The following is a 14819-nucleotide window of genomic DNA, read 5'->3' on the forward strand; positions in this document are numbered from 1 at the left end:
TGTCGTGAACTGAGTCACAGCTACCCCATGGCTCCTAATGTCACTTTCCTGCAGAACTGCAAAGGGAGAAGGATGGCTAGCTGAACTGTCCTCCACTGACTCTGATGCACACTGGCTGAAGGAAATGACTAGGGATGTGGATTTCACTAAATAGCACACAGACTAATTCCAACTCAAATGCAGCTGGAATTAGACACTGGGTACCACGGCAACGTCAAAGAGGACTTTTATACTGATACATGGTTAAAGGTGACAAACATATTTTAGACCCATGATTTAAGCCCAGAATATATAATCTTCACACAGAAAATTAAAATAATCTTGATGGGGTGCATATGCATGCTCATGCATGCACACACACACACACACACACCACACACCACACACACAAACACACACAAACACACACAAACACACACACACACACACACACACACACACACACACACACACACACACTCACCCCTCTAGAGAACAAATCTCCAAACTTGGGAGTTTTACTCTGATTTCAGGTCAGTTTCTCAAGATCTTCAGGTCACCCCAAAATTTCAGCATGTTAAATTCCTCCCAGCCTCTCTTAATACTTAATAAGATCATAATGATTTCATATGACTCCAGCTGAGGCTATAAAAAGCCAAGTACTGTGAGGAACTCTTTCCAATGCATTTAAAGTTCCAAGAATGCCCAGCTAGGTTCAGAGCCATCATTATCTATAATCTGTTTTAAGCAATTTTAGCTTAAAATTTTTAATGCTCCCTGGATGAATTATAAATATATTTTGGGAGTATTTGATTGACTAATCAAGCACGTTCTCATAATTATTCATAAATCTGTTGTGTCCTGTCTGAGGATTCAGACGCCCTCTGTCACCTCATTACCACTCTGCTCCATCCAACTGTAAAGAAAGCCCCATGCAGTCAAACAAGCTCAAGGCTTTCTTTGGTATGAGCATCACTTGCTCCAGGAGACCTGAGCTAATCTACACAAGCTTGGCACTAAAACAGAGGAGATAAACAGATGTAAGTTACCACGTCCCCATTAGGCAAGGTGCTATGAAGTAAAATACAACACTGGCCTCGTAACAACCGAAGACTTGCCAACCCGAACCACCACTCAAGGACAGTTTCCAGAGACAACCCAGCACAGTGCAAACATAATGAGGGTCTATGCTGAGAGGAGTAATAGAGGACCCCAAACTGAACTCAGGTGGGAAGCCACGCCCTTCCCCTCCAGCTGGAAACAGAAAGACACTATTCAACAAAGATTCTTCTTTGCCCTTCTCCCTTGGGGAGCCCCCAACGAGTGGGGAATGTCTTCAGATCTGATGGCTTAAATGCTTGCTGGCCAGCGCGGGGATGGCTTCCCTTCAGCAGCACACCAAAGCAACTTACGTAGTGGCTGTCCAGTCTCCACAGTTCCCCCCATCTGCTGCAAGGTGGTTTCTGTCTGGTCCAGAAGGTCCATGGGTAGTTGAAGTTGTGGGAGATGAAGTGGACAGTGAATCCTGACTGCTGATGGGGGTGTCCTCCTTGACAGGGCCGGGATTGTCACCTAGAGAGAATAGAGTACCGGATTCACAAACAGAGAGGAAGAAAAAAATAACTCCACTAATAATTACATGGCCTTATTTATCAGTCAAATTATTTTCAAAATTACATACATAATTCAGCCCGAAAGTATGCGAATACCAGGCCTTTGAAAGTTTGCACCTGTGAATTTTCCTTTCTTACATACTTCCAATGAAGACACTCAGTGCTGTTAGTCTGGATATGGAAATGTCCCCCAAAGACCACTCAGCTAACAGCCTGGCTCCCAGCTACTGGCACTACTGGAAAGTGGAGGAAGTCTTAAGAAGTACAACCTTGTAAAATGTTTACTTGGTCACTGAAGGTATGTCCGTAAAGGAGACTTTGTAATCCCAAGCCCTTCTTCATCACTCCTTGGCAGCCAAGAGGCAACAAATGTTTCTGTCTCATGCACCCTATTGTCCCCCACAAGCCTAAACAAAGGGCCCAATCAGTCATGGACTTCAGTGAGCCAAAGAAAGCCTTCTCCTCTCCGTAAGGTGGCATGTCACAGGTGTTTATTATAGTGACAGAAGGCTGGCTAACACATAGATTATTACAGAGTGAAGAAAGAAAATAACCAAAAGAAAAACAAGCACCTTGTATGCAGCCATGGTGAATGCTGAACGAGCAAAGAACCCAGACACAGACCAGTGACACCTTCGGGGCAGCCCAGGGTAGCACAGCGCCCTGGAGAGCCCAATCCCTTATGCTCTAATCACCGGCTCATTCTTTCACCTTAACTGCATGAGACAAGGAACTAGAATTCTGAGCTACTACCCTGGACTATGATTTCAAACAGTTCCACTTACTAATATTCAGGCATGAAGGAGCTTCTATTTCCCTGTGAACACTGAGGGGACAGCACAGTGTTGGGTCCCCATAGTCCCTGCAAGGGATGAATGTAAACCACAACTAAAAAGCAGGTCCTAAATGAGGTGTGTGATTTATGCCACTTTATAAAATATGTTTACTATTATCTGTATACATTATCAGCTTGTGTAGAAATGCAAGACAGAAAAGATCTGGAGAAAGCAGCTGTTTTCCTCAGCTGGCCTTCTTGCTTTCATGAAGTCCCAGCTTCTATAAAACACACGGAATGCCCCCAGGCAGAGCTTTGCTCTTTCTGCCCAAAGAACTTACTAACTCTTGACTCCCCCAGGTGACTTGCAGAGGAAGCCATTCCACAGACACAGCACTAACCTGGCCTTGATTTTCCAGGTAATGGGTCAGAACAATTGCCCGACACTGCCACAGCAGCAAATGGAGGTCTACTACCTCAGCCAACAAACGCCCCAAGTGCACTGAGATGTCACAGTTCCCTACCCTGGATCCTAGGTGCAGCGTACACACAAATGCCAGGGTTAAAAAAGAACTCACTCTTAGGAAACCATTTCAGAAAAATTGCAATCCCTCCCAAAATGAACCAGAAGACAAATTCTAGGTCCTGACTAGACTAAACCCTGGGATGCTAGTCTTGAACCTGAGTGTAGAAAATAAAATCTGACTCCTGACCCAACTCAGACCTAAAGTAAATGTCTTAGAACTGAGATCCGGAAAAGCTTCTTTAGGGAAGTGGGCATCAGAGTCAATGGAATGGGGAGAGCTGTCTGAGGAGACACAGGAATGGAGCAGAACCCTGCAGAGCAGGGTGCAGGCAGAGAATGGACTCTGCGAGCACTGAGTAACCAACTTTGAGCGGATGTTCTCCCTGGACTGCACCTCCTTGTAAAATCTTGTCCTGTCCTTGTCACACATTCTAGAAATACTGTTTAATTTATCTTTCAGCTAAGTCACTTTTATGGTAGCCCTTCAGCACAAACATGTTTGTAATTGAAGAAATTCAGTCCTAACAGTAGGGCCAACTTAGAGGCAAGTGAACCAAACCCACTGTTAGAACATTGCTTCGATTCTTTTTAGAATGGATTTCCTTTTGAAAGCACAGCTGCCTCCTTAGAAAGCTCAACTCCAGTTCTTTTTCTGCACAAACAGAAACTGTGTCCCTCAGTCACTGTGAGTTACTACTCTACAAAATGGAGAGGGACTCAGCTGGGTGTGGTGTGCACACCTGTAAGCTCAGGAGTCTGGGGCTTGCAGGCTGTAAAATTTCATGTAGATATCCAACCTGGGCTATATAGTGAGTTCAATCCAGCCTAGACTACATACAAGACCAGAAAGAGAGGGTTAAAGATAGTTTCTTTGGCTTGAATGTGAACACCCGCCCCCCACACACACACATACACATATTCAAACAGGTTTGTGTGTTTGAAGCTGTCTTGAAAAGTTATGGAGTTTTTAAAAGAGGGAGCTTCACCAGAGGAAATGGACCATTGGGGCCGCCTTGAGTTTTATGGTCTAGTCCTACTTCCTATCCTCTAGTTGCTTCTTGACTGGGGATGCAATGAACCTAACCAGGTGCTTCGTGACATCTGGATGGACTGTGTGTACCCCTTCAACTGTAAGCCCAGAGAACACATCTCACCCCTTAGTTGACTTCTGGACAGGGATGTGGGCACAGCAATGATAAAAACACCCTCAGTATCAACCTACCTTTAGGAAAGGTAACCAATTCCAGCTCAACACAAGAGCCCAATTTGGCAGCTCCTTGTGAGAGGGACACACAATTGGTTTCCTGGCTCCCTGAGACTAACTCCTAGACTGCCATTCTTCCAGGCTCACCCACTGACTCCAGGGCAGTGCCTAACTCAGCAAAAGCAACTGTGGAGAATCTGGGAACATCTTCCCTTCTGACTCATTCCTACCAAGGAAAGGGCTGGAGATGAAAAGCAGGTCTGGGGAGTCTGAGAGCAGGGGTCTAATGTTACTTTAAAAACACCTCCAGAAACAGCAGTTCACTCACAGTGCCTCTAATCCCTTCCCCAGGCAGACTTACACAGCACAAACTGTCACTCAGTCTGCTGAGTCACATCTATTAGGAGCACTGTCTTCCAGTCTGCCACAGTGGCAGTCTGAGCCCTCAGGTGAGAGCAACATGGTAGATGGGAATATGTTTACAGACTGATCAAATGAAGACACCTCACTCTACTTTCTCAACAGACAAAACTCCTCTCCCCATCTCTGTTCAGAAATGAGTCTGTCTGCTCATAAGAATCTTGTGAACACGGAGAACAAGAACCACATCCATCATGTACATCAACAGTCAGGCTTATAACCATTTCCCAAACTGCTCCTAACAGTGTGGGTTATCAATACATTTGTATATGGAAGACAGGTCAATCCTGGCTGTTATGCTCAGACACCTCTTTTTTATTTACAGGGTCTCTCACTGGCCTGAAATTCAACAAGTAGTCTACGTTGACTGGTCAGCAAGCCACGGGACAGGGATCCCCCTATCTCCACCTCCCCTGCTCTGGAATTACAAGCATATGCCACATGCCCAGACTTATTTCCAATGGGTGGAAGTCAGATCATCATGTTTGTGTTACCTCCCAAACCTGTGTACTCAATGCTCTCTAAAGCAAGTGTTTGAAATCTTGTGAGATTAATTTATAACTGAGAATCAGGGTCAGATGCTTTTTTGCTCATTTTGCAGTGTTATGAACAGAACCTGGCGCCCAGTGAATGCCATCCAAGCACTTTACCAGAGGGCCACAGCCACACCTCCAGGTCATTTTCATCTCCCACTTCTTTTAGTAAGGGAACCTTTACCCTCAGGTGCGAGCCACCCTTTAATGAGCATCTACACGAAGTCCCTATGACTAAAAAGAGCAAAAATGGTACTAAACGACTTTTGTTTTTAATAATCATGGACACATAAGACAAAAGGCAACATGTAGCTTAAACCTGACCCCCAGCAACCACTTGCCAACACCTGTCTGCCCTCTCCTCTCAACTCAAATCAAGTTGGCATTTTGCTGAGGCACATGATTTCAAGACCTAATCTAGCCTGCCACCCAACTTCTATCACATATGTTTTGAGGGTGGAAACAACATCTCAGGCTTGGTAGTCCTTTACAGGCACATGGTGTTGCCAGGCAAAACTTGAGGAAATGCATGGATGCTCTACTACAAGAAATATCATGGATATGAAGGCCACTGCCTCCAAGATTGAGCAGAGAATAGAGGATCTACACTTGTCAGTGTCTTCTCACAAAACTGGCCAGTGGTTTCCACTTCTCAGCTCCTCCCTTCCAAACCACAAGCATCTCCACTCCCTGCCCTTCTGACTACTCACCAGGCACATAAGCGATGAGGCTTTACAGTTATAGCATTGGTTCCCAGCCCCAAGGTGCTCATAGGCGAACAGTGGAGACTGGTGACAATAAACAGCAAAGGTGGCATTTGTATAATGAGACTTTCTGAGGGGACTTGAGACTCAGGAAACCTGACAGTGGGAGGGGGAGACATGTGGGAGACATCCAACAGAAATAAGGAGACATCACTGCCAGACTTTCAAAGAATAGAGACTGATAGAGAAACATCAAGTTGAAAGATAGGTGAGAGCTTGGCAGTTTTCAGAGCTGTTAAGTGGTTCGATTTGGCTGGAGTACGGGGAGGGGGGGGCAGAGGCAGAAAACAGGACTCTGTGCAACACTAGGGCATCTGAATTCATCTGCAGCTGGAGAGAAGTCCCTACACAAATTACAGAGGGGAATGTGATCCAGAGAATGGAGCCAGGAGACATCCAGGCACTGCAGTCAGCAGAACTCAGTCAAGACAAAAACTAGACAGAAAGACATGCCAGAGGAACATGCATTTCCCTCTATTTCACTCTTGCAGGGCTGAGAACCGAGCTGGCGTCTCACATGCTGGGCAAGTGCTCTAGCACTGTCTTAATTAGGGTTTCCAGTGCCGTAATGACACATGACCAAAAGCATGTTGGAAAGAAAAGGGTTTATTTAGCTTACACTTCCATATCACTGTTTATCACTGGAGGACGTCAGGACAGGAACTCAAAAAGGGCAGGAACCTGGAGGCAGGAGCTGATGCAGAAGCCACAGAGGGGAGCTGCTTACTGGCTTGCTCCTAGTGGCTTACTCAGCCTGCTTTTCTGATTAAAGCCCAATCAGAGATTTTTTCTAGCCCAGAAATTTTAAATGGGAATCTTCTTCTCTTCCCACATTTGCTTAGAAACAACTAAAAGATAAAATAAGATTTAAAGCCCTTAAACCTGTCCACTGTCTCTGTACAACAGAGACAGAAGGGAAATACTTAGAGGCCAATGGAAGCACAAATCCAAGGCCAACGGTCCCGGGACTCTTTGGGTCCAGCAGACCTGACAGCACTCAGATCCTGAGGCTTCTCAGAAACTGTGATCCACCAGACCCTGGGTAGTATGAAGCTCGCAACAGTAAACTTGACCTAAGTGTTCACTGACCCAAAGAACTGGATTTTGGTCTGTTAGCTCTGTGTTAACAACAAAACTTGGCTCTTAGAGAGGCACTGAGATAAACTGTTGTGAGGAAAGGCAATAGGAAGGAGAAAGGGAGAGAAAGGCCAGCACACTCAGAGCATGCTCCTTCACAAGGAACTCACAAACAAAAGGAAATTAAGACAGTGTTATGGTTTCAATAAAACATGCTCCCACAGGCTAATGTCTGAATACTTGGTGCCCAGCTAGCAGCAATGTTTGGGAGGTTCTGAGAATGCTGGGAGGGAGTTCCTAGCAGGAAGAAGGAGGTTACTAGGGCAGGACTTCAGGGACATCGCTTTGGCTACTTTGTGACTCACTGTCTGCTTCCTGACTCCCCATGATGTCGTATGTTCTCGGCCATATGCTGCCACCGCCAAGATGTTCTGCTCAGATGTACAGGGCCAATCAATTAAGGACATGATCCTCCGAAATTATGAGCCCAAATAAATAATCCCTCCTTTGCTTCTGTCAGGTACTGGGCACAGCTGAGCAAGAGTAACTACAGTCAGCATGCTCAGAAAATACGAAAAGTCAATGATTTCAAGATGCATAATACAGAGAGCAGCAGAAAAACCACCAGCGTCAAGGTTCTGGAGAAGAAACAAGCTGGGAGGAAGAGACACTTAAAGACGTAAGGAGACCCCTAAAAATTAAAGAAATTACAGAGGATCTCAACCCAATGGACTCAAGAGCAGCAAACTGGAGAATAAAACCATGGACACGAGACACTACTGTATAATTTAAGAATATCAGATACAAGGAACAAAACCCAAACCTATACAAATATAAAGAACACAGCATATAAAAGCCAACCCAACACAGAATTCTCAACAGTACTAGAGTGCAGAACAGAATCCAGAAGCCTTCAAAGAATCAAGGGAAAAGGATTCTAAATGTATTTTAAAATGTGAGGGCATAATAAAAATATCATCAGACATTAAAAATCCCTAAAGGCCTGACACCCAAAGAACTATACTGGATATTCTCACAGAGAAATTCAAGACTTTATCAAGAGAAGCAACAGAGAGGTGTTGAACTAACTTAGAAATGTCTGTTGTTGCCATTAATAAAGGAAACAGGAAGGCAGTAACCAAAAAAAAAAAAAAAAAAAAAAAATCCAGAAACAAATTCTAGAAAACACCAACAAAGGTAGGGAAATGAGAGAAAACTGAGACTATCTGTCTTGCTGGTTATGGAGGCAGGCACAGACAGTTTAAGAACTCAACAGAGAAATGAGAGTGTCTGACTCAAAGAAGGACAATACTCTGGAAACAAAAAGGCAGAAGACTACCATCAGAACACAGAAACCACCATCAGAACACACAGAAGATTACCATCAGAACACAGAAACCACCATCAGAACACACAGAAGACTACCATCAGAACACAGAGACTACCATCAGAACACAGAGACTACCATCAGAACACACAGAAGATTACCATCAGAACAGAGACTACCATCAGAACACAGAAACCACCATCAGAACACACAGAAGATTACCATCAGAACACAGAAGATTACCATCAGAACACACAGAGACTACCATCAGAACACAGAAACCACCATCAGAACACACAGAAGATTACCATCAGAACACAGAAGATTACCATCAGAACACAGAAGACTACCATCAGAACACACAGAAGATTACCATCAGAACACACAGAAACCACCATCAGAACACACAGAAGATTACCATCAGAACACAGAAGACTACCATCAGAACACAGAAGACTACCATCAGAACACAGAAGACTACCATCAGAACACAGAGACTACCATCAGAACACAGAAACCACCATCAGAACACACAGAAGATTACCATCAGAACACACAGAAGATTACCATCAGAACACACAGAAGATTACCATCATAACACAGAAGGTTACCATCAGAACACAGAAGACTACCATCAGAACACAGAAACCACCATCAGAACACACAGAAGATTACCACCAGAACACAGAAGACTACCACCAGAACACAGAAGACTACCATCAGAATACAGAAGATTACCATCAGAACACAGAAACTACCATCAGAACACAGAAACCACCATCAGAACACACAGAAGATTACCATCAGAACACAGAAGACTACCATCAGAACACAGAAGATTACCATCAGAACACAGAGACTACCATCAGAACACAGAGACTACCATCAGAACACAGAGACTACCATCAGAACACAGAGACTACCATCAGAACACAGAGACTACCATCAGAACACAGAAGATTACCATCAGAACACAGAGACTACCATCAGAACATAGAAGACTACCATCAGAACACAGAAACCACCATCAGAACACACAGAAGATTACCATCAGAACACAGAGAAGATTACCATCAGAACACAGAAGATTACCATCAGAACACAGAAGACTACCATCAGAACATAGAGACTACCATCAGAACACACAGAAGATTACCATCAGAACACAGAGACTACCATCAGAACACAGAGACTACCATCAGAACACAGAAGACTACCATCAGAACACAGAGACTACCATCAGAACACAGAAGACTACCATCAGAACACAGAGACTACCATCAGAACACAGAGACTACCATCAGAACACAGAAGACTACCATCAGAACACAGAGACTACCATCAGAACACAGAGACCACCATCAGAACACACAGAAGATTACCATCAGAACACAGAAGATTACCATCAGAACATAGAGACTACCATCAGAACACAGAGACTACCATCAGAACACAGAGACTACCATCAGAACACAGAAGACTACCATCAGAACACAGAAACCACCATCAGAACACAGACGATTACCATCAGAACACAGAAGATTACAATCAGTACACAGAGACTACCATCAGAACACAGAGACTACCATCAGAACACAGAGACTACCATCAGAACACAGAAACCACCATCAGAACACACAGAAACCACCATCAGAACACACAGAAGATTACCACCAGAACACAGAAGATTACCATCAGAACACAGAAGATTACCATCAGAACACAGAGACTACCATCAGAACACAGAGACTACCATGAGAACACAGAAGACTACCAGCAGAAACAGCAGAAGCTCATTTTCTTTCTTAAAGAAAAGGAAAAATGAGCTGGGCAGTAGTGGTGCATGCCTTTAATCCCAGCCTTTGGGAGGCAGAGCCAGACGAATCTCTGTGAGTTCCAGGCCAGCCTGGTCTACAGAGCCAGATCCAAGACAGGCACCAAAACAACACAGAGAAACCCTGTCACAGCAAACAAACAAAACAACAACAAAAGGAAAAATGTATCAAATGCATTCAGTGAAAAATATATAATATAGAAATTGTAACAATGATAATTATATAAAAATGGATTAAACTTGCCAATTAAAAGACAGTGACTCTCCAAATACATTTCTTAAATCAAACAATACATCAACTTAAAGAAGCAAGGTTAAGGCGAAAAAGACAAGGATGAAAATACAAGAAGAAAGTATGGGTATACTAGGCACCTAGGACCCAAAAGAATGATAACAGTAGGTACATGAAGGCCACATAACAAAGAAATAGGTGATGATCAAACAACAAAATAAAACCATAAAACCTCCAGCAGCAACCAACCATAAGCTACAGGAAAAACAGAAAACTCAACACTCAGACCTCAACATGTAGCAAGAAAAAGAATGTACAAGGAGACTTCTATAGCCCCACCACCCCCACCACAGACATACACACACAACTTGCAGCAAAGAGAGGATAACAGTCTCAACATCAGAAAAAAATGTCATAAACTCTTAAATACTATCTTAGTTACTCTTCTACTGCTGTGAAGAGACACTGTGACCACCAAACCAACTTATAAAGAAAGCATTCTATCAGGGCTTGCTTGGTTTCAGAGGTGAGTCCCTGACCATCCTGGAGGGAGCAAGGCAGCAGGCAGCCAGGCACTGGAGCAATAGCTAAGAGCCCATATGTTGAGACAACCACCAGGAGGAGAGAAAGGGAAAGGAGCGAGTGTAGGCAGTGTGGGGAGGTGGGAAGGGGAGAGACTAGGGAAATGAGAATGATATGGGCAGGCTTCTGAAACCTCAAAGTATATGCCCAATGACACACCTCCAACAAGGCCACACCTCCCAATACTTCCCAAACAGTTCTACCAACTAGGGACCAACATTCAAACATATTAGCCTATGGAAGCTGTCCTCATTCAAATTACCACAAACATCAAACAAAAACTTTGTAAATTATCTTCTTAAAACAGGTGAGAATTGCAAGACAATCTTATAACAAAATGCTGTACTTTATAATTCCCATGTCAGCAAACTAAATATAGTTAAGCTATTAAGAAATCCTTAGAACTTGGGGTTGGGGATTTAGCTCAGTGGTAGAGCACTTGCCTAGCAAGCACAAAGCCCTGAGTTCAGTCCTCAGCTCTGGGGAAAAAAATAAATAAATAACAAAAAAGACCAAAAAAAGAAAAAAAAAAATACAACAAAAATACATTTCATACTAAAACTTGTAAGGCAAGGTTAAAAAAATAGCAAAAAGAACACTATAGCTTTAAAATACCAGGAAATAAGAGCATTTTATGCCAACAGATAATCTTCCCAAATATTGATAGCCAAAGAATAGCCATCACAGAATTCACTAGAATATACCTGTTACTTTTATTTTAATGAACTCATGTAAGAGGGATTATTCACACACTGTAAGTAATAAACACAAGCTACTATATAAGTAAAAAGCTAATATCCTTAAGTATTACTTTCACTGCTTATCAGTATAAAAAGCTTACCGAGAATAAAGTCTCCAAGTGATCTGGTATCTTGCAACTTCCTCTACACATAGAAACATAGATTCAAACCTCAACATCAACTATTTAATTTTTGAAAATGGCTTCAATCCAAATTAAGTGGCCTTCCCCAGCAGGGGTTGGTAGAACCAACTTCCTGCCATAATGCCAGGCTGCATTTCCATGGTCCAGAGGGCCACTCACAAGCAGCTACCACACTGCACCATAGTGATCTTTCCTCCGATGATACTCTGGCATACAGAGGACATTGGATCAAGAGCTATGGGACCTAGTGTCAGGAACCCATTTCTTACATGTTGACATAATTTCTAGCATATTAAAATAAGGTCTAGGTTGGTAGATTTTACCAAAACTAGTACCTAATGCTACATGGACTAGCTTAAACTATAGCATGCCAAATTGTACATTTCCCCTTCCCCAGCTACTATACTTAGTATCATAAATAACCTTGTCATGTTGAAGAGAAAATGTGGAGGCAGCCTCCATACAGTGAAATCTGTCCTGGTAGTGGAGCAACACAATAGATAAGATGTGAATCACTGCTCAATTTTAAGATCAATTGCAGTGGGATGTCCTTCTGTACACTGTGAATATGTGTTGCTCACACTGGTTGACAAATAAAGCTGTTTGGCCAATGGCGAGGCAGAATAAGGTTAGGTGGTACAGTCAAACTGAAGATGGAGACGAGGAAGGGTGGAGTGAGATGAGAGGCCAGCTGCCGTCCAAGGAGCAACAAGATGCCAGCAGACTGGTAATGCCACAGCCACGTGGCAACTTACAGATTAACAGAAATGGATTAAGATGAAAGAGCTAGCTAGCAAGAAACCTGAGCCTAGGCCATACAGTTTGTAATTAATATAAGCCTCTGTGTGTTTACTTGGGACCAGGCAAGACACAGGAAAATGTCTGTCTACAATCAACAGAGGATAAAAGGCATCATTATTATCCCTCCTAAACAGAAGAACACATGAAATAGAAGACAGTGGACCGGATAGTGCTACTTCCCGATACACAGTCAGTACAGGCCCATGTCTGTATACTAGTGACACACAGGAAATGACACCTTGCAACTGCCATCCTCGATCAGTTCATATTGAAATCCTGCACTGTAACTAGGACATGTCCTTTCTGAGCCACATACGCTTTACCTTTCCTACCCGGATCCTGAAAGTACATCAACATATTGCATGGTTTCCATCTACCGGATGTGAAGTCTGTGGATAGTGGGACATTGCTCATCTCTAATTCAGAGTAAGGAATGTGACTCCAGAATGGCTTACTGCAACTTGTGATTGCTTTAAAAGGGAGGGACATAAGGGTCTGTTACAGTTAGATCACCCTCAAGAATAACACACACACACACACACACACACACACACACACACACCAGCTAAGACTGTCCAGCAGAGTAAGGCTGCTTCTTCACCACTCACCTCAGAGTCAGGCTAGTCCAGAGCATCAGGGTTCCTTGGACCTGCTCTACCTGTAGCTGTAGCACACAGAGGAAAGAGCAGCAGAAAGATGAGGCAGCATGGCTGGGAAGGAGCCTGGCAGATGGAAAACCTACACAACAGAGACAATCCAGTGCTCCTCTCACAGCCTCCCATATGTAGTCACCGGAAACGGAAACGGCCACAGTGCAGACTGTCTTTAGGACGCTCTGTCAAGAGCAGCAGATACCTAAGATCTATACCAAGACCTTTGTTGGAAGCAAGACAAAAATTAAAATTATTTTCTTTCACAGTTCTGAGACCAGATATTTATTCCACCTTCATCAAAACCCACACCAGAGAAATTGTACTAACTTACACATTAGTTTTCCTTCACTGGAAAAGTGTGTGTAAACACATAGCCCATTCCTTAACTAGACACTTTTTTTAAAAAAGACAGGTTGGAAAACTCAGTTTAACAATAGATATTATGTGAATGAACTGATTATCTTCTTAGAAAACTCAAATTCAACTTGACTTTACGCCAATGAACATCGACAGAGAACTCCTTTGTTAGAAGAAGGAACTGTGGGAAAAAAACTAGCTCTGACAGATGCCCATTAGAGGAGAGCTAACTGTGAGCCTTGAGTTCCAAGTGCTGGGATGGCACACATCTGTAGTCTTAGATATCTGAGAGGCTAAAGAAGAAAGATTGCAACATGGGTACTTACAGAGAGTGTGTTAGAAACAGAAGTAAAGGGCTGGGGAATGCAGCCTGCCCAGTGCGTGCTCAGCACAAGTTCAAGAGCCAAGGTCTAGTCCAATCACCCCCAACCCCAGGTAGGAGGCTGGACCCTGCTGTTCTCCTGTCAGTTTGCTCTTAAGAAATAAGAGAAGTCAAAAGGGAAAAGCACAGCAAAGCTCAATAATACACAGACTGGAGACAGCAGCTGTGGGAGAATAGTTCCCTCTAGGGAAGGAGATTTCCATTCAAGGAAACGGTCATCCTCAGCCTCTAATCCCAAAAGTATAAAAACAAGACCAGGTAAAGGTCTGAACCTCTCCTCAAAACAAACATACACTAAAAGGAAAGTCAACTCCCCAATTGCAGACTGAAAATCAAGGCACCAAGAGACAGTGAAACTGCCATAAACTAATTAACACGTTTATTCCTATTTTCAATGGAGGAGACATGGAGGGGTTGGAAGGAGCAAAAGAAGTGATGTAATATTTTAATGAATTTTTTCAAAAACAAATGAAAAAACTGATCACAATACTTGCCTTAAAAAGACATTGGACAGCTAAAATAAGTCAAAATTATACACGGGAAAAAGCCGATAAGGGGATAGCCTGTATAATGATCAAGACCATGGCCAGGTGGTGGTGGCGCACGCCTTTAATCCCAGCACTGGGGAGGCAGAGGCAGGTGGATCTCTGTGAGTTCGAGGCCAGCCTGGTCTACCAAGTGAGTTCCAGGAAAGGCGCAAAGCTACACAGAGAAGCCTTGTCTAAAAAAAAAAAAAAAAAAAAAAAAAAAAAAAAAAAGATCAAGACCATGACAAAACAAAGCAACAAACAAACAACAACCACACCAGACCCCATTATCAAGTAGCAGCAGCAGTTAAGAAGGGTCACAGCTCGCGGGCCCCACCTCTACCACTTGC

General features: G+C 43.4%; 1 protein-coding gene across 1 annotated transcript in view; it reads right to left on the reverse strand.

Annotated features, from left to right (window-relative positions):
- The window catches only part of Arhgap10 (Rho GTPase activating protein 10), a 271607-nt gene that overhangs the window by 35454 nt on the left and 221334 nt on the right, over nt 1-14819 (reverse strand). Inside the window, exon 20 of the mRNA XM_036187947.1 lies at nt 1392-1551. Within this exon, the coding sequence (XP_036043840.1) occupies nt 1392-1551 (160 nt within the window). The remainder of the gene's footprint in view (nt 1-1391; nt 1552-14819) is intronic.

The sequence above is a fragment of the Onychomys torridus genome, chromosome 5, assembly GCF_903995425.1.
Source record: "Onychomys torridus chromosome 5, mOncTor1.1, whole genome shotgun sequence".
Classification (NCBI taxonomy): Eukaryota; Metazoa; Chordata; class Mammalia; order Rodentia; family Cricetidae; genus Onychomys; species Onychomys torridus.